A 23,998-nucleotide genomic window follows, 5' to 3' on the forward strand; every position below is an offset into this window, starting at 1 on the left:
GCAAGTCAGCCACTTGTGCCCCCTCCATCCCCTGCCCATCAGAGCTGGGCAGGGCTCAAGGCCCCTAAATCTGCCTCCCAGCAGGGATGACAAAACCACAAAACCACTGCCGCTGCCTCCCTGTGGAGCCCTGCTGGTCCGCAGGACACAGAGTTGGAGCGTGCGTAGGGCTGCCACCCTGCTCCATACCCTCCGCCAGCTCCATGTCCCCCACCAGCCCAGGAGCAGAGTCGTGGGCAAGAATAGAATAAACAGCTTTAATTCCAGACGAGGACATCTCGGAAAGGAGATTGTTTACGTCGGATATAAATACACACACCGTTTCACGTCACTTGGGCGTTTTGAAAATCTGGAAAGGGAGATCATTGGGGGGGGGGGCGCGAAGATCTCACGCCCTGTCCCCGTGAGTGTGGAGAGGGGGCACGCACAGATCTTACCTCTGCCCCTGTGGGACCAAGGACAGTCTTGGTCTGACTTTTGAAGCTCCTGGGCCTCGGTGCCCACAGAGGATGCTGAAGTGGGAAGGAGCCGGCCGTCAGGAGGAGGAAGCAAGCAGCCGGGGGAGCTGCGGGGCCCAGTCCAGGGCATTGGGATGACCCCCTTCCCCAGCCCCCTGCCCTCCAGCTGTAAGGCTGAGGACAGGAGAAAGAGGAGTGGGGTGTGGAGAAACTGAGGCTTGCCTATCAAGGGTTCTGCATCGGGGGCTGGCAGGCAGTTCTCAGGGGTCTGAGGATGGGCCCCAAGCCTGTGTCCCTGGCCACAGAAGACAGGCGGCCTGTCCTCTCCAGCATGAGTGGTAGTGGACGCACCTGCTTCGGACAGGATGTCCTTCCCCTCCCGGCCTCTTACAGTCTGAGAAGCCTCTGAGGCCCGAGGAACCCAAGTTGAATGATTGGATTTCAGACTTGGGGACAAGGAGGGGACCTGGCTCACCTGCCTTAGAGACCCCTCCTCCTGAAGAGAGGGATTGTTCCAGAAAAATTGCAAGCCCTGCCTCTTCAAGCACAGCAATCCTCAAGTGTCAGCCATTCACTCTTTAGCATGAATTAGAGCGACAACCAGGAATGGAGCCAGGCTGGGGGTCATTGATGGAGAGGCCAAAGGCCCGAGGGGCAGGTAACACTGGTGGAGGAGGGGCAGGGAAGACTGGCGGGGAAGGGGCCGGGAAGACTGGTAGGGGAGGGGAGGGGCCTGGAAGCTGCATGGAAGGCCCTTCGCTGGCCCCAGCGAGGCGGGCACTTGGCCTTACCTTTGCCCAGGCCATTCCCCCTCACCTTAGCACTCCTTCCCGCTGGCCCCTGCCTCCTTGCAGCCCCGGGCTGGAGGGGTCTTCACAGTACAGTGCGGGACCAAGGGCAGAGGGGTGTCATACTCCAGGCCATGTGCAGAGCTTGCTTGAGGGGCGGGAGTGGGAGCCGGCAGGTAGTCTCTGGGGCTTTGGGCGCCCCCTAAGATGGAGCAAGAGGACCCACAGCCCCTGGAGGAATGGAGTCCAGAGTCCCTGGCCCTGGATGACTTGTGAGCGTGGGTGGAGGGGTCCCAGGTAAGCAAGGCCATTCAGGGACTGCTGGGCCACATGAGCCTGGAAGAAGCTCATGGCTTGGGCTGGGCAGGACACCTGAGCCCTGACCCCTCACTCCTCAGCTCTAGGCGTGTGACCACGTGGGTGCCGGCTCGCAGCCCTGGGAATGATGGCTCGCTCGCTGTTGGTGCCTGCTTGCCTGAAAGCTGCCGTGAAGGCTGCACCTGTGGTCAGCGGGGTTTTTCTGCATGCACAGCCCTCTCCCCCAGCTTTGTCCTTTCCTGAACGCTGGGCCCCTCTGCCTTGTGGAACCCTGCATCCCTGGTAAGCCACGGCCCCTCTCTGAGCAGCACCCGAGAGCTGGGGGCTGGGGGAAGGTTCCAGAATTGTGCCTGGTGCCTGGTAAGTATCAAGAATGCTGGCGGCCATGGTGATACCCACTGCTTCTCGGGCATCTGGACCCAGGGAGGAAGTAGCCCTGGCAGCACTCCCAGTTCCACCACCTTGCTGGGCACGCCTCTGACTCCTCTGGGCCGGTGCCCCCCACCCCAGCTGCTCCACATGGCCACAGCTGGGGTTGGTGAGGACAATACTAGCCTTGGATGGCTCAGGCACTCACTCTTTGACCTTGGCAAGCCCCTTTCTCCCTCTGAGCCTCAGTTTCTTCATTTGTAACATGGGGATATAAAGTCCAGGACCCTAAACTGGGGACAGGAGACTCTGCCTCGAGCTGAATCGGGGAGCCCTGGCCTTTTCCGCCTCCTCCCCCTCCTGCTCCCAGCCACACAGGCCACGGTCACACTGAGTGTGTAGCCAAAGGCCTGGCCTGAGGACCTGAGCCCATCTCGCCTGCTTCAGTGGCTACGGCCAGGTCTGATGGCAGGGCCTCAGAGCCGGAAGTGCCAGGGATGCCCCACACTCCTCTTCCTCACCACAGGCTCCCTTCCCCATTACCAGTCCTGAAAGGGCTGGGAGCTTGGACACTCGGCAGAAGGCACGTGGGAGGAAATCCTGGAGTCCAGCTCTGAGGAGATGATCAGAGGCCCCAGCCAGAGAAAAGCTCCCTCCCTAGTGAAGGCATGGGGACTCATAGTGAGCTGGGCCAGAGCAGCTGGTCACGTCCTCTCTGCCCCCGGAGGGGAGGAAAATGGCTGTTTGCATGGGGAGATGGTGGCCACAACCTGGCATGCCTGGGTTCACTGCTGCGTGACTTTGTTCTTGGTTTTCTTATCTATAGGATGAGGCTGTGAGCACTGCCTCTGCCTGGGGCAGCAGGCGAGCCGTTCTGAGGCCATTCCTAGAGTGGGGGCTTTGGGAAGATCATGCGCTCTCTGTGGAAGGAGGTGCAAGGGCACTGGAGGAGGTGGGGCTGGTTTTCATTCTGACCCTGCCATTTCCCAGCTGTGGCCCCTGTGTGTGTCACTTGACCCCTCCAGCACCAAGAAATGGATGAAAAATCGCCTCTCCTTTGTGGGTTGTTGTGGGTTCAAGTGTCAACCTAGATATCAAAGTGCTTGCTCACAGCAGAGCGGCCTGTGGGTGTCTGCTATTTTATCGTGCAATTCACGGAGGCCTCAGGTGGGGGGGTCTTGCAGAGACATGCACCGCCCCCCCCCCCACCTCCATTAATGCAACACGAATGCTCCCTGGCCTTTTCTTTCTGTCCTTGTCCTTCCTCCTGTGTGTGTGTTGGAGGGAGCATTGTTGTTGTTAGCTGTCTCGGGAATTCAGGCTGTTTCTTAACTCTCTTGGGAATTCCCAGCACCTAAATAATCTTGGTCCTTTTTTCTTTTTCATCTCATCCTTCTAATCAGTGGAATCCACTCTGCCCTTTTTTCTGAGGAACTCCTTCTGGAGACAAACTGGCCAAAGTGAGGAGCAGCTCCTGGCTACACCTGTGAGTTTTCAGTGGACGTGCTATACCCCAGGAACAGCAAATCACTGGCATTCAGGCCACCACATCCCATCTGGAGCCGGTGGCAGACATTGCTAATCAACCACAGCACAGTGGCTTTAGACGCTCAATGCGGTGCTCTGGGTAGCCATCACCAATCAATCGAGATGGAACCGATTGCCACCCCTGGCATGGTGGGTGTCCACGCTGGCATGCCCAGATGAGTCCTGACCTTCGGCCCCTGGCAGAGCCCTGCTGACTAAGCCTCGGGCCCATTAGCCAGGGCCTGGGTGAGGGCGTGAGGGCCGGCACTGAGGATGTGATGACGGCCTGAGCCCTTGGAGCTCCTGTGCATGCTGACCACGTCACCGCTGCTGGGCTCACGCTCTCCGTGCTGGCCGAAGAGGCCTCGGACGGTGGCCTGGAAGCCACTGGTGACAAAGCAGTAGACGATGGGGTCCATGCAGCTGTTGAGGCTGCTGAGGGTCACGGCCACGTGGTAGACCACGAGGCTCGTGTGGTGTGGCATGTCGGGCCACAGCGCCACGGCCACTTGGCGGGCATGGAAGGGCGTGAAGCAGACGAGAAAGATGATGAGCACCGTGAGCAGGAGCTGCATGGCCCGCACGCGGCGCTGGCGACCCTGGCGGAGCAGACCCGGCCGCGACAGTGCACACATGATGCGGCCAGTAAACACGCTGATGACCAGCAGAGGCAGCAGGAACTCCAGGACAGTCAGCGCAAAGACACGGCAGCAGGGCCGGCTGCCTGTCACGCCCAGCACCGACAGGGTGACGGCACCGGCGGCCAGCCACACGAAGGCGCACACGGCCCTGGCACAGGCAGGCTGGCGGCAGCGGCGGGAGCCTTCGGGCCGCACGATGGCCAGGTAGCGGTCCACGCAGATGCAGGTGAGGAAGAGGATGGAGCAGTGCATGTTGAGGAAGTAACCGAGGACGTGTGGGAAGGCGCAGTGCAGGCAGCCCCTGGCGCCGTAGTACACAGCAAAGCGCGTGGGCAGGGACAGCCCTACCAGTAGATCGGTCACCACCAGGTTGATGGTGTAGATGACGGAGGGTGTCTTGGCCCGGGTGCGGCAGCAGAAGACGTACAGCGCCAGCCCGTTGAGCACCAGGCCCGCCAGGAAGATGGCTCCGTGCACCGCCATCAGCGCCAGCCACAGGCCTGGGAAGGCGCCATGTAGCTCCTCGTCCAGCCGGGCAAACAGGTGGAACAGGGGCACCTCCTGCCCGCTGGCATTGGTCCGCACTGTTGTCACTGCGGTGGCATTGGGGACTGCCCCGGCCAACGGCCCCGCTGGAGACACAGAGGGCATGACGGCAGCCGGCACACCCCAGGCCTGGAAGCAAGGAGACCAGGTCACCCCAGGCGCCAGCCTGGCCTTAAGCCCTGCCCTGAGGCCCAGAACTCAGCTGGCCTGTCTGCCCCTGCACGCCCAGCAGCCCCCATCTCCATGCCCTCACCTGGCCAGGGCCTCAAATGCCTGCTCCCTTGGCTCTACCCAGAGGGAGACTTGGACATCAGCAGAAAAGGCACAGGCTTTCAGAGTCAGACACGTATTCAAATTCCAGGCCTGGCACTTGCCAGTATGGAGACTTGACAAAATATGGAGGTTTCTGCGACCGTCCTGGCAGGAGGAGGAGGTGGAAACACGTGCAGTGCAGGGCTGTCCTCAGGATGGAGAGCTGATAAGGGCAAGACCACGGGGCTCCAGTGTGCAGTTCCAGGGCCTGGCTCCAGCCCCAGCTGTGCCACTGACTAGCGTGCTTGCTCGGGTAGGCCACTTAACCTCTCTGCCTGCTTCCTAATCCTTATCACTGGGATCGAGTTGCTGCTGGGGTGATTAAGCAAGCGGGTCAGCACAGCAGCGCCAGCAGAGTTGGTGGCTGATGAACCAGTTCTGCTGGGACAGAGCCTTGCTCATGGTGGGGACCTCTGACTGCCCTGCCCACTCCCCTGTCCCCACACCCACCGTCATGTCCCCCATCCTCCGGGACCACCCATCTGTTCTCCCCTCCTCCCAGGCCAGCATCAGGTCAATGCCCTGGATGGGGGTCTTCATGAGGGACCTTTACAAAGGGAATTAGGCTGTCCAGTGGGGCTGCATGGGAGCCAAGGACCAGTCTCACTGGGCACCCCAGGCTCCTACTGGCCCTGAGAGGCGGGCACCCCTATGATCCCCCCAAACTACAGAAAAGGAGACAGAGGCCCCTGTGGGGTGGCTGGCTGGGGCTGAAGCCTGGAGCCAGGGTGTGAGTCAAATAAACACCGAGCTCCCGTCTGGCCTGGGCAGGGGGGCCGGGGTGGGGGGCGGGCGAGGGGCTGTGCCGGAGCCACCCACTCTGTTTATGTTCCTGCCCTGGCGTGTTTAACTCGGCAGTGATTTATCCCTCTATTTATAAATGAAGGGTTAACGGCCCTACCCCCACCCTAGAGCTGGGCTGACCCTCCAAATAAGGGCATTTCTGGCTTTTTCAGGAGAAAGGAGAAGGCTTTGGGGCCAGGCAGGGTGGGGAGGCTCGTGGGCCGTTTCTTCTGCACAGCGCCCCTCCCCCACCTGCTGGAGAAGGGAGGACCCTTACCCCTTCCCCTCCTGGTGGCCCCTGCTGTAAACAGGCTGTGCCCCGCCACTCCCTCTGACCAGTGCATGGCCCCATCCCACCCCTGGGGAACAATGAGCCCTGCCTTCCAACAGTCCCTGGCCTGGCTCAGGGCAGCAAAAGAACTCTTGCTTTCAGAGGGCCAGGTCCCTCCAGTCGGAGGCCACCTTCTTCCTCAGAGTCAGAGAGGTCAGTGCCTGCATGAGGTCACCCAGCATGCCCTCTGCCTCTGGGACCCCAGCCCTCGGTGCGTGCTACCCTGGAGGCTGCTGGGAGGAGTCAAGTGCTGCCCAGGCCTGTGCCCAGCCCCTCCTGCCACCCCCACCACACAAGGGACCAGGCTCAGCTCACAGCTCCCCGCGACTGCAAGCAAGCTCTCTATCTCCAGGCCCTGACACGCGGGCATTGATGGGTGCATTTGTTGGATAAATAGATCTGTCCTCCCTCAGCCCAGGTGGGCCACCAGAGACAGGGGATTTGGGGGCACAGCAGGCAGCCAGGGGAGGAGAGGAGGCTGCGCACATGGGGGCTGGGAACCTGGCATCTCAGGGCTGTGGGCTTCAGGAGCCCCAGAAGGTCCCCCTGAAGGAGATGGGTCCCTCCCCTGCTGTGGATGAAACGCTCTCAGAAAAGGTCGAGGCGGCTCTGCAGCTGGACTGAGGGACTGCACGGCCAAAAAAGTATTTTGGGATTCCTTTCTATGTGCCTTTTGCTTTTCCAATTTGTCTGCACGGGGCCTATATTAGTGTCCCAATCAGAGACAAATCATAAACAACACAGAACGTTTCCTCTGGGAGTGAGTCCCAGGGTGATGCTGGCCCCTGGGAATTCTGCTGTCTCAGAAAACTCCCCAGGGCCAGCCCAGCAGGCTCACCAGCAACGCTGCAGTGCTGGGGTCCTGGCTAGGGATGTGGGGGCTCTGCGGCCTCTGGAGCTGGGGGGATGGGCAGAATGTGCCGGACACCCCAGAGGCCAGACCGGAGAGGAGAGGCAGCTAGCAAAGCATGCTCTGATGCCCTGCACTAAGGGTCTGACCCTGATCTCAAACAAAGCTGAGCCCTCCTCTTGGTCACACACTGAGCCATGATCCCAGTAATGTGATGAACCTCGATCCCTGTCCCACTCTGAGCCCTGACCCTGGTCACACACTGACCCCAATCCTAATAGCACAATGGGCGTTGATTCCTGTGGCGCTCTGAGCCCTGATCCCGGCCACGACTTGGGCCCTCGGCCCGGACCTTCTGTCCCTGTCTCTGCCCTCCTCTCCCAGCTTCGTCTGGCTGTCTCTGTCTCCATATTGTCAACCCCCACCTGCCTCCCACAGCGACGGATGTCCCGATTCGATTATTAAGGGGCCTCTCTGGGGCTCCCACTCACCACCCTCTTTGTTCAGAAGGAGGAGGAATGCAAGCGGGGACTCCAGACCCTGCAGGGGCCCATGGAAGTGGCTCCCTGGCGAGCGCCTGGGGAAAGGAGAAGGTTCCGCCCCTCCTGGGACAGACTGGCTCTGCCTGTGGGAGAGGCACAGACTCTGCTCTCCGGAGGGCCCGGGTGATGAGCAGTCACCAGCACAGAGACCCGGGTTTGAGTCCAGCCCTGCCACTCCCTCAGCTGCGACCTGGGCCTGGTCAGTAGGCTGGCCGTCCTCATCTGCTGAATGGGGTCACTCGTGCCTTCCACAGCTCTGCCTCGCCCTGGTAGCCTGGACTGAGGGGAGAGGCATGGTTTTACCCTCAGAGCCGGCCGGAGAGGGGAGGCAGGGCCCTGTCCCCAAGCCCAGTTTCCCTAAGCCAAACCGGGGTGTGGGGGAGATGGTCCTGTCTCCTCCCTCTTTCCTGGCAGGCACCCTGGGCCTGTCTGAGACAGCAGACTCCATGGCGGGGGCCAACTGGCCAGAGTCTCATGGGCAGGGACTGGCACCATGTCCTGATCGTGCTGACATGGTGCTGGGGCTCAGGGCCTGGAGGCTGTGCCAGGGCTGGGAGGTTTCTCTTTTCCACTGGCCCAGGCCGGCTCTGCTCCCCACCCACACACAGGTACTTCCTTGGGGACAGAACAGAGGGAACAAGGGCCTGCTCTCCAGGGCTGAGAGTCAGTGAGTGGAGACCCAGCAGGGTAGGGACCTGGAGTGTGGCCATGGAGCCCTGGCTCTGGCCTGGATGGCCCTGTCAAAGCCTGGCTCCATCTCTGAACGGACTATGTGGCCTTACAGTCTCTGAGCCTCAGTTTCCTCATCTGTAGAGTGGGCAAAATACAATCTCCCCTGGGGGTTCTTGTCCTGATGTGCCAGCCCAGAGTAGGGGCTCAGACACAGGAAGTGATGAAAGGATGGGACAAGCTGCCAGCGGGGGACCCAGAGGGCGAGGGGGCGAGCTCTGCTCCAACCTGGGTGTGCAGCCTAGACCAGGTCCAGCTCCCACACTACTCACTGCCCCCGCCAGCCTGGAGGGAGGGCTCTGACCTGGGTGGGTCCTCTCTGAGCCTCAGTGTCTCCTCCTGTGAAGTGGGAATGGCCGGACACGCTGCCCTGCAGGGCTGTCTTGGGCCTTGGCTGAGACAGAGCACCTGCTGCAGGTGTGGCGGGGCAGGGGCAGGTGTGCTGTGGCATCTCTTTCTTTTCTGTTTCTGGCCCACCCCTCCGGGTGGGCAGACCCCCAGAGCCCCCACCCCTCCAGGTGGGCACACCTCCCAGAGCCCCGGCCTTTCAAGGCTTCGCTGAGCTCCTCCAGGGGAGGGGGCAGAGGGTGAAGGAGGATGTCCCTCACCCCCTCCCCGTAGGTATCACATCACAAAACAGCCTTCCTAGGCGGGGCTGCCACTGGGTTGGGGGTTCTCCCTGGGAGGGGTCCGAGGCCTGGACTGCTGGGCAGGGCTGGGGATGTGCCTCTCCAGTCACTGCACCTGACTGATGCTTCCGCAGGCAAAACTACTAGCGGGGCCTAAACACTCCACTTGCCCTCCAGGCCCATCCCCAAGCTATTCCTGCTCTCTCCCTTTTGGCTTATTCATGCCCATTTTTAGGACTTCCCCCTGGACTTGCCTCCTTAAGGAAGCCTTCTTCCTCCCTGGGCTGCCTCTCCCTGGTGCATCCTCCCAGGGCACCCTGCGCTTCCTCAACCCCAGGGTTCATCCCACGGCGCTGCTATGTGCTGCAGGCTTCCCTGTTGGACTCTGAGCATCTTGAGGCGGGGCTGTGTGTGGGGGCTGAGCTCCCATCTGTTCCACCAGCCCAGCACCCAGATTGGCCTGGCAGAGAGCAGCACCCGTCTTCCCCCTTGTCTGAATGAACGCCCTGAGCAAGCCCCATCAGGGCTGGCAAGGTGTGGCCCAGTTTCTCACCCTGGCATTCAGGGTGAATGCCACCTGGCCTGGCCCCCTCTGAAACCTGCCTACCCAGTGTCTTGGTACTGGTCTGGAATTGGCTTCCACCCCCAGCCCCATCCTCACTACCCACAAGTCCTCCCAGCCGAGCAAGGCTGACACCTCCTCCAGGAAGCCCGTCCTAATCACTCTGACCATTGTGTCCACACTTACATTCCTTCCCACCCTCTATCTCCCATCACCACTCTTTCTTTCTTTTTTTTTTTTTTTGAGACGGAGTGCTGTGGCGAAATCTCGGCTCACTGCAACCTCCACTTCCTGGGTTCAAGTGAGTCTCATGCCTCAGCCTCCGGAGTAGCTGGGATTACAGGTGCCTGTGCCACACCTGGCTAATTTTTGTATTTTTGGTACGGATGGGGTTTCACCATGTTGGCCAAGGTAGTCTCAAACTCCTGGCCTCAAGTGGTTTGCCCACCTTGGCCTCCCAAAGTACTGGGATTACAGGCGTGAGCTACTGCGCCTGGCCCCATCACCACTCTTGATAGCAATGGTCTTTGGTTTGCAGGCCAGCTCTACCACCCGCCACCTTCGAGGCCTCGGGCAAATCATTTCATCACTGGGAGCCGCAGTTCCCTCACCTGGGACTTTGGGAACCATATTTGTTGAATGAATGAATGAAATCAGGCAGGGTGGCTGGACTAAGTGAGAAATACTGCAGACACCCCCCACATGGGAGGCGCGCGATATAAGAGCACTGGAGGCTCCTGGTTTTGGCACCTGGATAGGGCCCTGTCTGGACCAGCCCGCTCACACGTGGGGAGAGGCCAGGGCCAACACATGTGCTCAGTGCAGGACTTCTCAGAGCCTTTGTGAAACTCACGGTCCTGGGAACTTCCAAGGGGTGGGAATGAGCATCGCGCATGGAAGCTATTTGACCCCGTCCCCTCCCTGGGGGTTCCTGCTCCATCCATCCCAATGGCCACACCACTACTCCATGGCCAGAGCACTGATGGGGGCTGCTGCCTCCCTGCCCCCACCCACAGCTTGTTGAATTTCTGCTGGGCACCCGGCCATGGAAGGCCAGATCCCCGGGCTTGGGGTGCTGGCACCTGCCCAGAGGCCTCCAGGGGGGCACCAGGGTCATGCTGGCCTCCGTCCTTGGCAAGTGGGTGGGGAGGGCTATGTCCTCACTTCCCTGGGCTCCTCTCAAACCCACCCCACCAACCTGGGAGTTCTCTCTTGGCTGCCCAGCAGCCTGTCTGCCTCTGTCCTGCCACATGTGAGACCAGGCAGCAGAGTGGCCCCGGCCCCAGGGCAGCAGATGGCCCAGGGTGGCTGTTGAGCCTGCCTGGGGGTCTGGCTCAGGACCCTGTGTGCTGTCTGTGGATGTGTGGAGGTCGGGCCCAGCCTTTTCCCCACAGAGGGGCTCTGAGCACCTGCTAAGGGCGCTTTGCATCCACACAGCAATCCCAGGTTTTACAGACGAGGAACCGGAGGCCCAGAGGGGTGAGTGGTGTCCTCACGGTTACCCAGCATGGAGCTGGTGGGGCTGGGAATCAGACCCAGGTCCACTGGCAGGACCCGGCACAGGCCGGAGTGGAGCAGAGTGCGGGCTGGGGAGCAGAGGGGCTGGATTGGGCATCTCTGGACCAGGAGTTTGTGCACAAGGGGATTCTCGGGGCCCTGAGGCCACATGTGTGACCACGGGTCTGTGTGTGCTTGAGCCTGCACCCCAGACGGCGTGGCCCTCATGGCCTTCCAGGGCTAAAATAGCCATGATTCGGGGAACTGTCTGCCTGTTTATTTTTATGATTATTCTTGGTTTCACAGCATCTGCTTTTGAATATCTCCTGCTGTTTTTGATAAGTCTGAGCCTCTGTTTCTTCCACCCAGAGGCAGGTGGGTGCTTGCTGAGCTCTCCAAATGGGGTCAGACTCACCCCAGGTCACCTAGCAAGTCCCAGGTGGCCCTGGCCAGAAGCCAAGTCTTTCTCCCTGTCCCCCAAGCCCACAGGCCAGGGCTCCCTCCACCCCAGTGCAGAGAGAGATGTCACTGGTGGGCATAGACTGAGCTCTGTGGGGAAGGACACCTGGGCCCCATCTGGCCCGACTCTGCCTCAGTTCCACCAGCTGAGAGCCCTCTTGCTGAGACTGCGGCTCTAACGGAAACACCAGTGTCTCTGGGAGGGGCATAGCCAGTTGGAGGTCCTGCATGTCACCCGTCGGCCCCTCCCTGCCTCCCCATCATTGGGTTCATTGCTCACCTCTAGCTGGGTGTCTCTGGGAGGGGCATGGCCAGTTGGAGGTCCTGCGTGTCACCTACCAGCCCCTCCTTTCCTCCCCATCACCGGGTTCATTGCTCACCTCTAGCTGGGATAGCCGTAGCTGCAGCAGCTCCTGAAACCCCTCCCCAACCTCAGCCTCTCCAGGAGCTGCTGGGACAGGCATTCTGTCATGTATACCTGCCTGGCCTCAGCCTGGTCCTTCCACCTGAAGATCCTCAGCCTGGTCCTCTCAGCCTGTTCCCTCTGCATGTGCTGTTCTCTCTGCCTGGAATGCTGTTCCTCTCCCTGTGCCACCTGGTGAAGGCTCCGGGCACCCACAGTCATTGTTCCACAGAGCCCTCCCTGAGCCCCTCTGATGCCCTAGTGCCCTGGATGCCCCTGCCCCAGGGGGAGAGCTATGATCCCGCAATCTGAAGGGCACCCGCTGGGCTCATCCTTCCCAGGGTCTTATTGACTTCCCTCAAGATGCCCCTGGGTGGGTGTTTCCGGCCCCACTGTGCCTGTGGGGAACCAATACAGAGGGGCTAAGTCATGTGTCCGGGCTCACCCAGCTGGGGTGCAGGAGGGGCTGAGCTCTGCCTCAATCTGCCTGCTGGCACTTTGTCCCAGTGCCCGGGATCAGCCTTATGCGGCACCCAGCCCTGTGTGTGGAGGGAATCAGAGGCCCCAGGCCACACAGCCCCGTGCAGTTTGGAGGTGTCAGACCAGGACTTAGACCCCAGCACTGCGGGGACAAAGGGGTCCCAGGCAGACCTGGCCCCACCTTTCCGAGCTGACAGCTCAGGGTAGGGTGGGAGGGGGCTGGTCACGGCCGGGATGGGCCTCAGGACAATCAGAGAGAACAGCGCTCCCGGCAGCAGGAAGGGCACAGTGAGCATGAAGGGCCAGAGGTGGGAAGGAGAGTCTGTGTTCAGGGCTCTGTGAGACGCCGGGGGCGTGGGGAGGGCTTTGGGACGTATGGTGAGGGGATCAACTTAAGGTTCTTTGGGCCCTGACGCCCCTCCTCAGGGAGGCCCTCCAGAGCCCGCAGCCCCGCACGCCTGCACCGCCTGGCTCCCTTCGCAGTGCCCTGCCACGCGCAGTTCCCTACGTCCCTGCTTTCCTGTTCGCTGTGCTTCCCTCACTGAACTGGAGTGCCTCAGGGGCCCTGGCCTTGGCTGGCCCCTCTGAGTCACTGAGTCACTGCTGAGTGATGGAGTGGATGATTTTAGAATACCCCTCTGATCTCCTTGAGCCTCAGTTTCCTCATCTATAAAGAGGAGATGCTAATACCACTTAACAAGAAGACAATGAGGCCACCCCGTGGCTCCAGGAGCTGCTCAGAAATGGTCCAAACTGCATGGCCCCCACTCCCGGCTCTCCAGCCACAGACCCCGCCTTTGCTGATGGGCCCACACTGCGTGGCTCAGAGAGGGGCAGCGACTTGCCACGGCCACTCAGCAGACCGCCCTGGAGCCCAGCGACTGGATGAGTCCTGGGGGGAGAGGGGAGGGAAGACCCAGGATGACCAGCTGTTGAAGGAAGAAGACAGGGCAAGTGGACAAGCCCAGCCTCCTGCAGGGTGCATTCCCCATCCTGCGAGGTCGCCAGCTGCTCCACGTCTGCCCCGCCAGCACCCTGGCTGCTGGCCAGTTCCCAGCCCGCTGCCCCCTCGGGACCCTGTCCCGCCGCCTTCTCACAGCGCAGTCCCAGGGCGAGCTTCGCGGGGCTGGAGCCAGCTTCTAGGTCCACACTGAGGGCTGGCAAGCAAACCTTCCCTGGGACTCAGTTTCCCCACCCCTAAGGGGTAGAGAAAGCACCAAGGCTGCTGCAGAGGGCCTGAGCTGCGGGATGGCAGGACGGGCACTCTGAAGAGGGAGCATGGCACTTGGAGCCCATGCCCACAAAGCCCTCACCATGGCCCTGCCCCAGCTGCGGGGTGGTGGTGGCTGAGGCCCCAGAGCCTGCCAAGTGCCTCTGGGGTCCCCCATCTCTGTCCCTGGCCTGGCCTGTGGGCCACCCTGCTGCCTTGCCAGGTGGGGAAACCAAGACCCAGCTCTGGGCACCCAGCAGATGCTCGGTGAGTGTTGAACGGAGGGATGAATGAGTGAATGAATGAAATCCAGAGTTGGGTGGGCACCTAGCAGCTCAGCTCCCCCTTATGCAGCCGGCCCAGCTCACGCCCACGTTCTCCCTCAGGTCTCTGTTTTCTCTTCTGAGAAATGGCTCCCTGTCCAGCAGGACCTGCTCTGAGCTCTCCCCAGCCCAGACCTGGAGACAGTTTCTCTGCCCTGCCCTTCCCACTCCTGCTTGGCTGGGGGTGAGAACCCCTGCAGGGAGCAGCTCAGGAGCCTCCTGTCTAGGGAAGCTGGGGAGAGGGAGGCTGGGGCCAGCCCACAGGGGCACTTACCGCGCTTCACCAGGGCAGGCTGGAGATGGGAGTCCTCGGCTCTCAGCTCTGCATGCAGCCCGGACCTCGCCTTCCTAGGGCCTGACGTCAGGCCAGCGCTTGGGGCTCCTTTTGGGCAAAGGCAGGGTGGGGGCGGGGCAGGCTCCTTCCCCGCCCCCAGGAGGAGCCAAGGCTCAGAGCCTGAGGGAGGGTGCCTGGGGCGCCAGAGTCCCCACACCCACTGGAGACAGAAGAAGAAACCGAGGCACAGAGGGGCCTGGGGCATCAGAGTCCCCACACCCACTGGAGACAGAGGGGGAAACTGAGGCACAGAGAGGCTGAGCCTCAGCTGCACCATCCAGGAGGTGGTGGCTGGCACTTGTGTGTGCCATGTGCAGGGCAGGAGGTGGGAAACTGAGGCACGGAGGGGCTAAGCCTCAGCTGCACCATCCAGGAGACGGTGGCTGGCACTTGTGTGTGCCGTGTGCAGGGCAGGAGGTGGGAAACTGAGGCACGGAGGGGCTGAGTCTCAGCTGCACCATCCAGGAGACGGTGGCTGGCACTTGTGTGTGCTGTGTGCGGGACAGGAGGTGGGAGCACACGAAAGCCCAATTTCCTTCCCGGGAGGGGGCATGTGCACGGAAGCTTCAGCCCACGCAAGCCTGGGTTCCTGCATGGCTCTCTGTTTTGCATGTGTCCTGGGTTTGGCTGTGTCTGTGTGTACCCATGACCGACAGCCTGCACACCTGGCATCTGGGCCTCTGTTTGCACCCATGCAGCGGTGGCATGTGGCATGTGGGGTCAGGTGTGTGGGAAACACCTGGACGTGACCCAGGCCAGCAGGTGGGGACAGCATGTGGGACCCGAACCTCAGTGCTGGAGGAAGCGTGAGCTCATCAACAGGCTTGATCCCAGAGGGCTGCTGGAGGGCCACTCCCCCCAGACAGCTTCAGAGCCAGGAGGCCTTGTGGCCAGCCTGGGGTGGCAGCAGGGGTTGTCGGGGAGCGGTTGGGGCCATTTACTGTCTCCTCTGCCGAGAGCACCATCTCCTCTTGTTCCCATCCCGTGTGCTTCTGCTGATACTCACACTTCAATCTTCGAGCCGCCTGAGTGCCGAGGCCCTGCTGAGTGGGTTGTACTGCACACCGGAGACTCAGGGAAGGCTCCCCAAGGGAGGGGCTGGGCCCTCCCGAGCTGGGGCTGGTTGTAATGCAGACCAACAGGAGAGAGTAGGTGGGCCCTAGGGTCCTGACCCAGCCTGCTGGGGAGGGATGCCGTCTGGGAAGGCTTCCTGGAAGGGGCAGAGGGAGGTATAACAGGAGGCAGGCAGCCCAGATGGGCAGAGGGACAGGAGGCCATCAGAATAGTTCCTGGGGAGCAAAGCTGGGAGTGGGCAGGGGACTTCCACACTGAGTCTCAGCAGCCTCTATGGGTACCAGAGTGCTGCAACAGGGAGCCATTGAAAGTTCTGGGAGAGGATGGTTTCTTCACTCTGGAGCAGCCTCCCTGTGGCTGCAGGGCTGAGCCCACAGGCTGCAATTATCTCCTTTAGAACATTGTTGTGTCTGTTTTAGCTGGGGAAACTGAGGCCCAGAGAGGCACAGGAGTCTCTGGCCATCAGCCTCTTGCACCTCTCTGGACCAGGACTGGCTCCTGGCAGGCAGGGTTTCACCGGGCTTGTGGAAGGTGGGGGTGGATGCAATGTCATTTTTGTGTGGGGGTGGCCTGGAGGCAGCCCAGATTGGGCAGGGCTGGAGCCAGAGGAGGCTCAGATTTCCTGAGCAGGCGAGGGTGGCTGAGTCACCGCACCAGTGCCAGGCCTCATGTCCACCTCTGAGGGCCTGGGGCTCCAGCCTTGCACTCTCAGGCTTGTTCTCAAAGAAATCTCAGAGACGGTCCCCCAGCAAACAGCGGGGAACTGCCTGGGGAGGGGTCACAGCCCAGGCCAGCCTCCCCGACTCCTCCCCCAGGGAGACTCTTCTCAGCAGGACCCAGGGATCCTCTTGGGGGGACACCAGGGATGGGGGTCCCGAGCTCAGGGCCAACACTCCACAACCCTCAGAGGAGACAGGGCACAGGGACAATTTCCTCCTTGTCATCTTTACCAGGCTGGCAGGTCAGGCCAGGCTGTCTGTGACTGGGGTCAGAGGTCAGAGGTCAGAGAGTGGCTGTGCCCAGGGTCAGGACCCCTTCAGGTGTGTCTGACTGGCCCTTCGCAGGGCAGGACCGCTCATCCTGGGCTCCAGCCTACTTGCTGCTCATCCTGGGCTCTGGCACACTTTGCAGGGTGGGAGGGGCCCCTTGGGCAGACACTGTAGGGACCTGGGCCTGGTGGAGAGCCCTCTCAAGCCCATGGAAGCATCCTTGGAGGCCCTGCCAGCCGTGAGGCATCAGCAGCCTACCATTCCTCCTTCCCCAAGGGACAGGGTGCAGGGAAGCGCCACAGTGATATCTCCACATGAGCCACCAGCAGGGCTACCAGGCCACCCTGGGCAGGAGGCAGAAGTGGCCCCTCGTGAACCTCCATGGGAGCCAGGTGTACCCATGGCTCCTGTCCTCCACCCTTGGCCTTGACTCCAAGGCCCGACCCTGCAGCTCCGGTGACCCCGGAGAGGGTCCGAGAGCCTGTGCTTCCGGGAGGATGGGCCTGTGACGCCAAGGCCCTCTCGCTGTGGCAGCTGCAGTTGGGAATCCCATAACGCTGCAATCAAGACTGACAAGCCCCGCCCATCACGGGCAGTGCTGGCGCTGTAGGGTCCCCATCCTGAGGGATGAAGCCAACAACGGGCCACTGAGCAGTCCACGGGGTGGAGAGGGCACAGGATAACGGGGAACAGCAGACGGTGGTGACAGGCGGGTTCTGCCACCCCTGCTGGTGCCTGACACTGCAGACCTCGTCTGTCCTCCTGAGGGTACCTCGTCTTGGTGCCACTCGAGGATGTAAACAGCCCCGGGCCCCTGGCAGCCGTTTCCTGCCATGTGTCCAGGGGTGAGGTCCTCCTGAGGGGACCTGCGAAGGTGGGGTGATGCCAGCCAGCTCTGCAGGACTCCCACCTATTCGAGAGGCCAGAGCTATGGAGGAGGGGCAGAGGGGGAGTGCAGAGCTTCCAGATGAGGGGTGATCGGGAGACCTGCAGGCTCCTTCCTGGGGGGTCCAGTGCCCACAGGCCCTCTCCTGCACTCTGGACTTGCTGGGTAGCGGGCAGGCACCTGCCAGAGAGCTGGGGTGGGCAGGAGCCTTTCTCTGCCCCAGGGAGAGGTGAGCCTGCACGTCCAGGGAATGTGGGGGCCCCTTGTGCAGCCCTGGGTTCAAGCCCAGCCTGGCGCCTCCCTTGTCTGCTCTGATCCTCAGCCTTGGCCCTGTGGCCTGTGCCCATGGCTGGGAAGGGGCGTCCCTCCTCTCAGGAAGCGCTGGGCCCTGCCGGCCACATCGCAGCTCCACAGGGAGGCTCAGCCCCACAGTGGGAACCAAGGAAACTGGGCTGGGGGTACAGGGACAGGACCAGCCCCAAGGCCCACAGCAGCGAGGGGGCAGCCTGGGCTGTCTGCAGCCTCCTCCTATCTGAGGGGAAGACGCGGACCCCACAGTAGCAGAGCGTGTCGGGGCTCCAGGGGTGGAGGCTAGAAGAACCAGGGCAGGCTATGAGACCCTGCAGGGCAGAGCCTTTGAGAGGTGGGTGGGGAAGTACCCAGAGTCCGGTATCATCCAGGCCAGTCTTGGCTGAATGCCTGGAACTCAGCCACAACTGGGGACGTCCAGGGTACCTGGTGCAGTGCCTGGTGCACAGTTAACGCTCGGCTCTGGGGCTCTAGGGAGTCATCCTCGGGTGGCTGCTGGGACTGCTACCCTCTGGGCTGGCCCCCTCGGTGCCCCAAGACACCCCCTTATGCCTGCTCAACACACAGGGTTCCCCCCAGGGCATCTTGTCTCACCATCTGCTCTTACACACAGGGAAACTGAGGCCCAGAAAGGGAGGGAGGCCTGTCCAAAGTCACACAGCAAATGGGGCATGCAGACACTGGCTGGAACCATGCCTGGCTTGCAGCCCCCCAGTACCCTTCTGTTAAACCCAGTCTCATGAACTGTGGGAAGGGGCACCCACAGAACACTGCCTCATCATGGGGTCTGGCAGGGCTGTGGCCCTGGCCACGGCTGGCACAAGGTGGTGAGACTCACTGTGGGCTGGTACTGCCGAAGGGGCCCACATGGAAGAAGCTGCAGCCTTGAGCCCCATGGAGCCCAGGGAGGGTCTCCGCAGGGAATGGCGGGGGACAGCGGCGCGGGGCTCATTGGTGAGAAAGCAGAGGGAAAGCCCCAGGCTCCTAAGACCCAATCCGGGAGGGATTGCTGGTGGAGGAGGTCTGGTCACCAGCCTTGCAGGCTCTCCCAGGATTCACACTGGCTCCGCCTGGCCTTGCCACGGGTCCAGGAGCCTGGGGTGAGGTCTGAGTGTGGAGTGTGGAGTGTGTGTGGGGCTAGCTGAGTCTTAGCTTACAGAATGGGGCAGCAGGGTCTCAGGGGGAACACTGGGACCAGAGGACCTTGGAACCCGCCAAGTTGGCCCCACCTTTTATACATGTGGAGATGAAGGCCCGGAGAGGGGCTTCAGCTATCGAAGCTCCGAGGCAGCTCAGCTCCATGCCAGCCTTCCTGCCACCTGGGCAGGGGTGCCCCTTCACGCCCTGGCCTTCTTGTGGCCAGCCAGGTTACAGCTGGGAGGGGGTGCAGTTCCCATCATCTGGGTCTCCAGGCCCACCCAGGGCCAGCCTAGGAGGTGCTGGGTGAGTGGTGGGTTCCCCCAGGGCAGAGACAGCGGGAAGAGGATTGCCACCGTGGGGGGCTTCCCGTGTGTCCCGTTCCACCTGGCCTGTGCCTGGACCAGCACTTCTCATCCCGCCCACCTCCTGGTGAGGGTCCTCACAGAGACCAAGGGGGCTAAGTCCCTTCCCTCCCTCGGGCTCACACAGCTGGGCCCCTGAAGAGTCAGGTGGGAACCTGGGAGCTCAGAGGCCAGGCCACTGGGCTCCCACCACCCCGGGACCTTCCACTTGGGGTTTGAGGAGGCGGCCGAGCCTTTGGGGTCTGACCCACTTTGGGGCTGCTGGGGCAATAGACTCCCCAGGGAGAGGGAGAGAGGAAGCCCCGGGACCCTCTCAGGGGCCTGGCCCTGCTCCCTCCCTCCACGGCCTCCTCTGACACTTGGCCCAGCCAGGGAGGGGCTCTAGTGGGATCAGCACAGGTGCCAGAGCAAGCACAGGTCCAGTGGGCTTGGTGGCCGGGGGTGGTGGCCATGCGGGCCCTGCTTGGCACCTCTTATCCCAGGCACTGGAACACAAAACAGGGCAGAGTATGAGGCACTGCTGCGTGGAGCCCTCCTGGGATGTGATCCACGGGTTGAAACCCCTGGTCTAGCAGGTCAGTCACTCAACATGCAGCGCTCACCGAGACAAGCCTATAACAGCTGCTGCTCACTGAGAGCTGCTGGCGGGCCAGGCACAGGGGAAGCACTTCAGGTCTATTAATTCCCCCAAATAATCTTATAATGGGGCATCCTGTTCCCATCTTCAGAAGAGGAAAGGGAGGCTCAGAGATGCAAAGTCACTTGCCCAAGGTCATGTAGCTAGGAGGGTGGAGCTGGGACCAGGCCTGGAGTCTCTCAGCCCTTACAAAGCCCCCAGATTGCCAGAGCTTTCTCTCTGGAAGCTCCAGGAACCCATCACCTGGGGAACTGTGACAAGGACCCCACAGCCCGGGAACCTCAGGGGAGAGAGTGTGAGGTCTAAGATCCTTCCTGGGCCCAGGCCAGCCACCACAAACTGGCCAGGCTGGGCTGAGCTTCAACTCCCTCTAGAGTTGGCCCAGTCCACCCAGGTCAAGAACAGGCCACGTCCCCAGCAGGGCTCGGGACCTGCTTTCTATTTCAGCACTTCCCAGCCCCCAATGGCCCCTTGGGACAGGAATAACTGTGTCTGTCTGTGTCTGTCTGCTCGGCAGGCCTCACAGGAGCGGCCCCGGGTACCCGGGTTCTCCTGACCTTGGCTTCCTCGTTGGCCCAGGAGCGGGGAGCATGGATGTCCAGGGGTAGTGTCCGTGTGGGGACGCTGCAGTGGCAGCTGCTGTTCTCTGTCCAACCCCTCCACCTTCCCTCATAGCAATGAGCTTTGGTCACTGTGAGTGGCTAAAATGGCCTAGGCCAGCACAGGCTAAAAGCTACTGGCTGGACATCTGGCACTGGTGGGCAGGGAAACTGGTGACCTCTAAGGAGCAGGACGTGGAGACCCAGGCTCTGAACTCTCTGGCTCTGAGAGCAACTTTTAGGAAGTTGCTTGGGTTCAGGGTTTCTGGGACAAGCCCTCCCAAGCACTGGCCACAAGCTCAGGACCGAGAATGTGACCCCAAGGTCTCTCCTCACCGTCTCTGCAGAAGCCTGAGAGCCTTCCCACCTGCACAACTCTGCCCCACTGTTCTCTCCACCTAGAAGGCCTTTCCCACAGATCCAAACCAGCCTCTAGCCACAAGGCCACCTCTTCCAGGAAGCCTGCCCTGACTGGTTTGTCTTAGCCCTGAAGTCTGAGGGCAGTCTGGGCCTGGATTAATTGCTGGGATTTTCCTGGGCCAAGTTTGTCTCCAGCCAAATGTTTGACTCCTCTGAGACACGGCCAACGTTTCGCTGGTTTCTTCCTCCTTTCTGTTGCTGAGCATGTGGGGAGGTATATAGTAGAAGCTCAATAAATGCAAATGCCTACTCATTTTAAACATGGCTGGGAAGGGCAGGGCTCCAGGCTGCCATGACCCCATTGCAGGCACTTGGGCCCCTTTTCTGCCTGTATAAACTTTCCCACAGAGCCTTCCGGAGTGGCACACACTGCTCTTACGAACAGGAAGTTCTTTCCCGTTTCTAACCTTAGTCCTTCCTGCAGCAGCTTCATCTCATTCTGGCTCCTAAGAGCTGGACCTGCTCACCCTGCCCTCTCCTCCTAGGGGTCAGGAGACCACCTCTTAGTGAGTGAAAGGGATGCAGTGGTCCTGGGAGATGGCGGCAGTGGGATGGACCGCTGATGTTACCTCCACTGTCATAAGCAAGGAAACTAAGCTCTGAGGAACCACCCAGCTACTGGGAGGTGGAGCCAGGATTTGAACCATTCAGGTGAGCCCAGGGCCTCGGACTGGCTCCCATGGCTCTGAGCCTCACATTTCCCTGTGTGGAGACCCTCCTGCAGTGGGTTCCTCCCCTACTCACCAGGGCTGACCCCTACCTCCCAGGGGAGCCCTGGGCAAGTCCCAGCCTGTCTCCTTCCCGACCTGGGTCTGTCCATCTGGGCAGTGGGGGTACAACCCCAGCGAGGCGGTGGAGGAGTCAGGGCCACTATTTATAGAGGCCTGCTGCCTCTGCCGACTGCCTGCCGCCCTGGAGGAGTGCGCGGGAATGGGAGGAGGGAAGCTGTTGTTGGCGGGGTAGGTTACTTTCCGGAAGGCTGGTGCCAAGTCTCCTGGTTGGCAGGCGGGTGAGGGCGCTGGGAACCGAGCAAAGGGGAGTGGATGGCACCCGCCAACGGGCGGTCCCAACAGGGTAGGCGGGGCCCTGGCGGGGGCTGCAGACCAGATCTCACGTGCCTCTGCTGAAGCCCCAGCCCAGGATCCCGAAATCCAAACTTCTCTGAGACAAGGAAGCATTTAGGTAGGTTTGACACAAGCTCACTCAGCCGCGTAAACTGACTGGACCCAACCCGAGGGTATTCAGCTTCCATTTATCCCTCCCGGTGGGCATACCAATAAGGCTCGCGGCAGAAGCATCAGTGTGTGTGGTGGAGGTGCTTCCCAGACCCCATGGGGTGTATGTGACTTCCACTAGGTGCATCTGACTGTCTTTCTAAAATCTGAGCCAGACCCTGAAATGCACACAGCCTCAAAAGTTTCTACAAGCCACTGTGAACCTGATTGTCTCCTGCATTTTACAGACGAGAAACCTGAGACTTGGAGAAGGGACCAGCGGGTGGCCGGGACCTGCCCTGGGGGCTGAGACGAGGACTCCTTGGGATCAGAATTCCAGCCCTTGCTGGTGGGGCCCAGTTTGAGGTTGTCCCAAGAGCTATGGAGTCTCTCACTAAGGAAGCACCTTCCCTGTCTCTGCTACCCCCTAAAATCGGCCTGTTCTGTCCTGAGCGGTCTTCCTGGAGGCCTCCCAGGGGAGCTCAGCCCCCACTGGCAGCCCTGGCTCTGCCTGGCTCTGGAACCCTACCGGCTGTTGTTCACTGTCTGGGGCACAGACCCTCTCTGCCTCCAGCCCCATGGGTACTGATCCAGGAGGGGCTACCTCCTCCAACTCTGTCACTGCTCCTCCAGAGTACCAGCTGAGGCCAGGTCCTCAGGTGCTTTGGAGGTGGGAGTGAGAACTAGGCTCAAAGTCTAAGCCCCGGGCTCAGGTCCCAGCATGGCCCCTGACCAAGGCCAGGGTTTAGTGGCTCAGAGCCTCAGCTGGCTCACTTGGAGTCAAGAGCATTGGACTCTCCGTCCTGACCAAGTCGTGGGGCCATATGGGGGATCAAGTGTGAGGCCTGGGTCAGGGCTCAGCCTGTGACCAGGGTCAGAGTTCACTGTGTGACCAGGATCAGGGCTCAGGCTGTGACTAGAACCAAGGATCAGTGTGTGACCAGGGTAGGGGATCAGTGTGTGACCAGGATCAGGGCTCAGTGTGTGAGCAGGATCAGGGCTCAGTGCATAAGCGGGATCAGGGCTCAGTGTGTGAGCGAGATCAGGGCTCATCCTCTGGCTGGAGTCAGCAGTCAGGGGACTCAACCCAATGCAGGTTACCCCCCATCTACCCTGGCCCCCTTAAGAAGGCCTCTCATAGACCAGGTGGCCCTATGTAGGGCATTTCTCATGACCTCTGCACCTTGTCCCGGGGTGGGGTTGGCAGTCCTCTTTCCAGTGAGGAATGGGGAGGTGCTCAAAGTCCCCTCCCAGGCTCTCCCCATATCCCTTCCCAGGCTCTCCCCACATCCCCTCCCAGGCGCTCCCCACATCTTTCTCGCAGCAGAGCTGCTGGGGTCTGGGATCCAGCAGGCCTGCCTGTGCAGGGCCCCAGGCCACTTCCTGCTTATGAGGCGTGTCAGAAGGACAGAGAGCAGGCCCGGAAGGTGCTTAGCTGGTGGGGGTGGCTGGGAGCGGCTGAAGCTCAGGAAGAGGTGAGGGAGCCTGGGTAGGGCAGGCACATTCCTGGGAGCGGCTGAAGCTCAGGGAAGAGGTGAGGGAGGCTGGGTAGGGCAGGCACGTTCTCAGGCTGCAGGGTGGCTGCCCATGGCCAGGGGTGCTTTTGGATGGCCACCTCCCCAGTTCCCATCCTGCTCGGGCCTCTGCTTTTGAAGAGGGTCATGGTGAGCGTCTGGGTTTTGGGCCCTGCATTCCCTGTGATGAGCTGGACTCCGGGCTCCAGTCCCCACTCCCCCCGCCCCCCACCCTGCTCTCAGGAAATGAGCCTTGTGCCCAGACCCTGCAACTCAGGCTCTTCTCTGTGGGGGGCGTGAGAGCCTTGAGCCTGGCAGGAAACTAGGTAGCAGATCCACAAACACAAAGGGACAATTGGCCGTCATGACAGCGATGGTGGTGACAGCAGTATCTTCATGACAGTGGCCCCGCAGCAGGGCACGGAGCCACCTTGTGCTGTTCCTCACAAGGGCCGGCCATGGGGTGCAAGGGCTGCAAGTGAGAAACTCTGCAGACCCCAGCCAGACCTGGGGGAGCCCCGTCCCCAAAGGCCCTGCTTGGCGTGGCAGGTGGGATTAAGGTTGGCGGTCGGTGGAGGAGCAGGTGGGGCTTCCTGGAGGGGAGGGAGGAGAGACCCCACTGGTGGGTGGTGGGAGGGGCAGCAGGTCTCAGGCGGGAGTCACGGCTGAGGGCCAGTTCTCGGTGGGGCCTCCTATCACTGGGGGCAGGGGCAGGACAGCTGGGGATGGGCTACTGCGGGACCGTGTCTAGAAGCAGATGGTT

The 23,998-nt window shown here is 61.3% G+C and overlaps 1 protein-coding gene across 1 annotated transcript; it reads right to left on the reverse strand.

Annotated features, from left to right (window-relative positions):
• Positions 1 to 213: 213 nt before the first annotated feature.
• Positions 214 to 14,117, reverse strand: GPR20 (G protein-coupled receptor 20). The gene is made up of 2 exons (XM_004047577.5): positions 14,032 to 14,117; positions 214 to 4,776 (listed from the first exon to the last, which is right to left on the reverse strand). Exon 2 carries the CDS (start codon positions 4,750 to 4,752, stop codon positions 3,676 to 3,678), a length of 1,077 nt encoding a protein of 358 aa, XP_004047625.1. The 5' UTR covers positions 4,753 to 4,776; positions 14,032 to 14,117; the 3' UTR covers positions 214 to 3,675.
• Between the last annotated feature and the right edge of the window lie 9,881 nt (positions 14,118 to 23,998).

Source organism: Gorilla gorilla, chromosome 7, assembly GCF_029281585.2.
Source record: "Gorilla gorilla gorilla isolate KB3781 chromosome 7, NHGRI_mGorGor1-v2.1_pri, whole genome shotgun sequence".
NCBI lineage: Eukaryota > Metazoa > Chordata > Mammalia > Primates > Hominidae > Gorilla > Gorilla gorilla.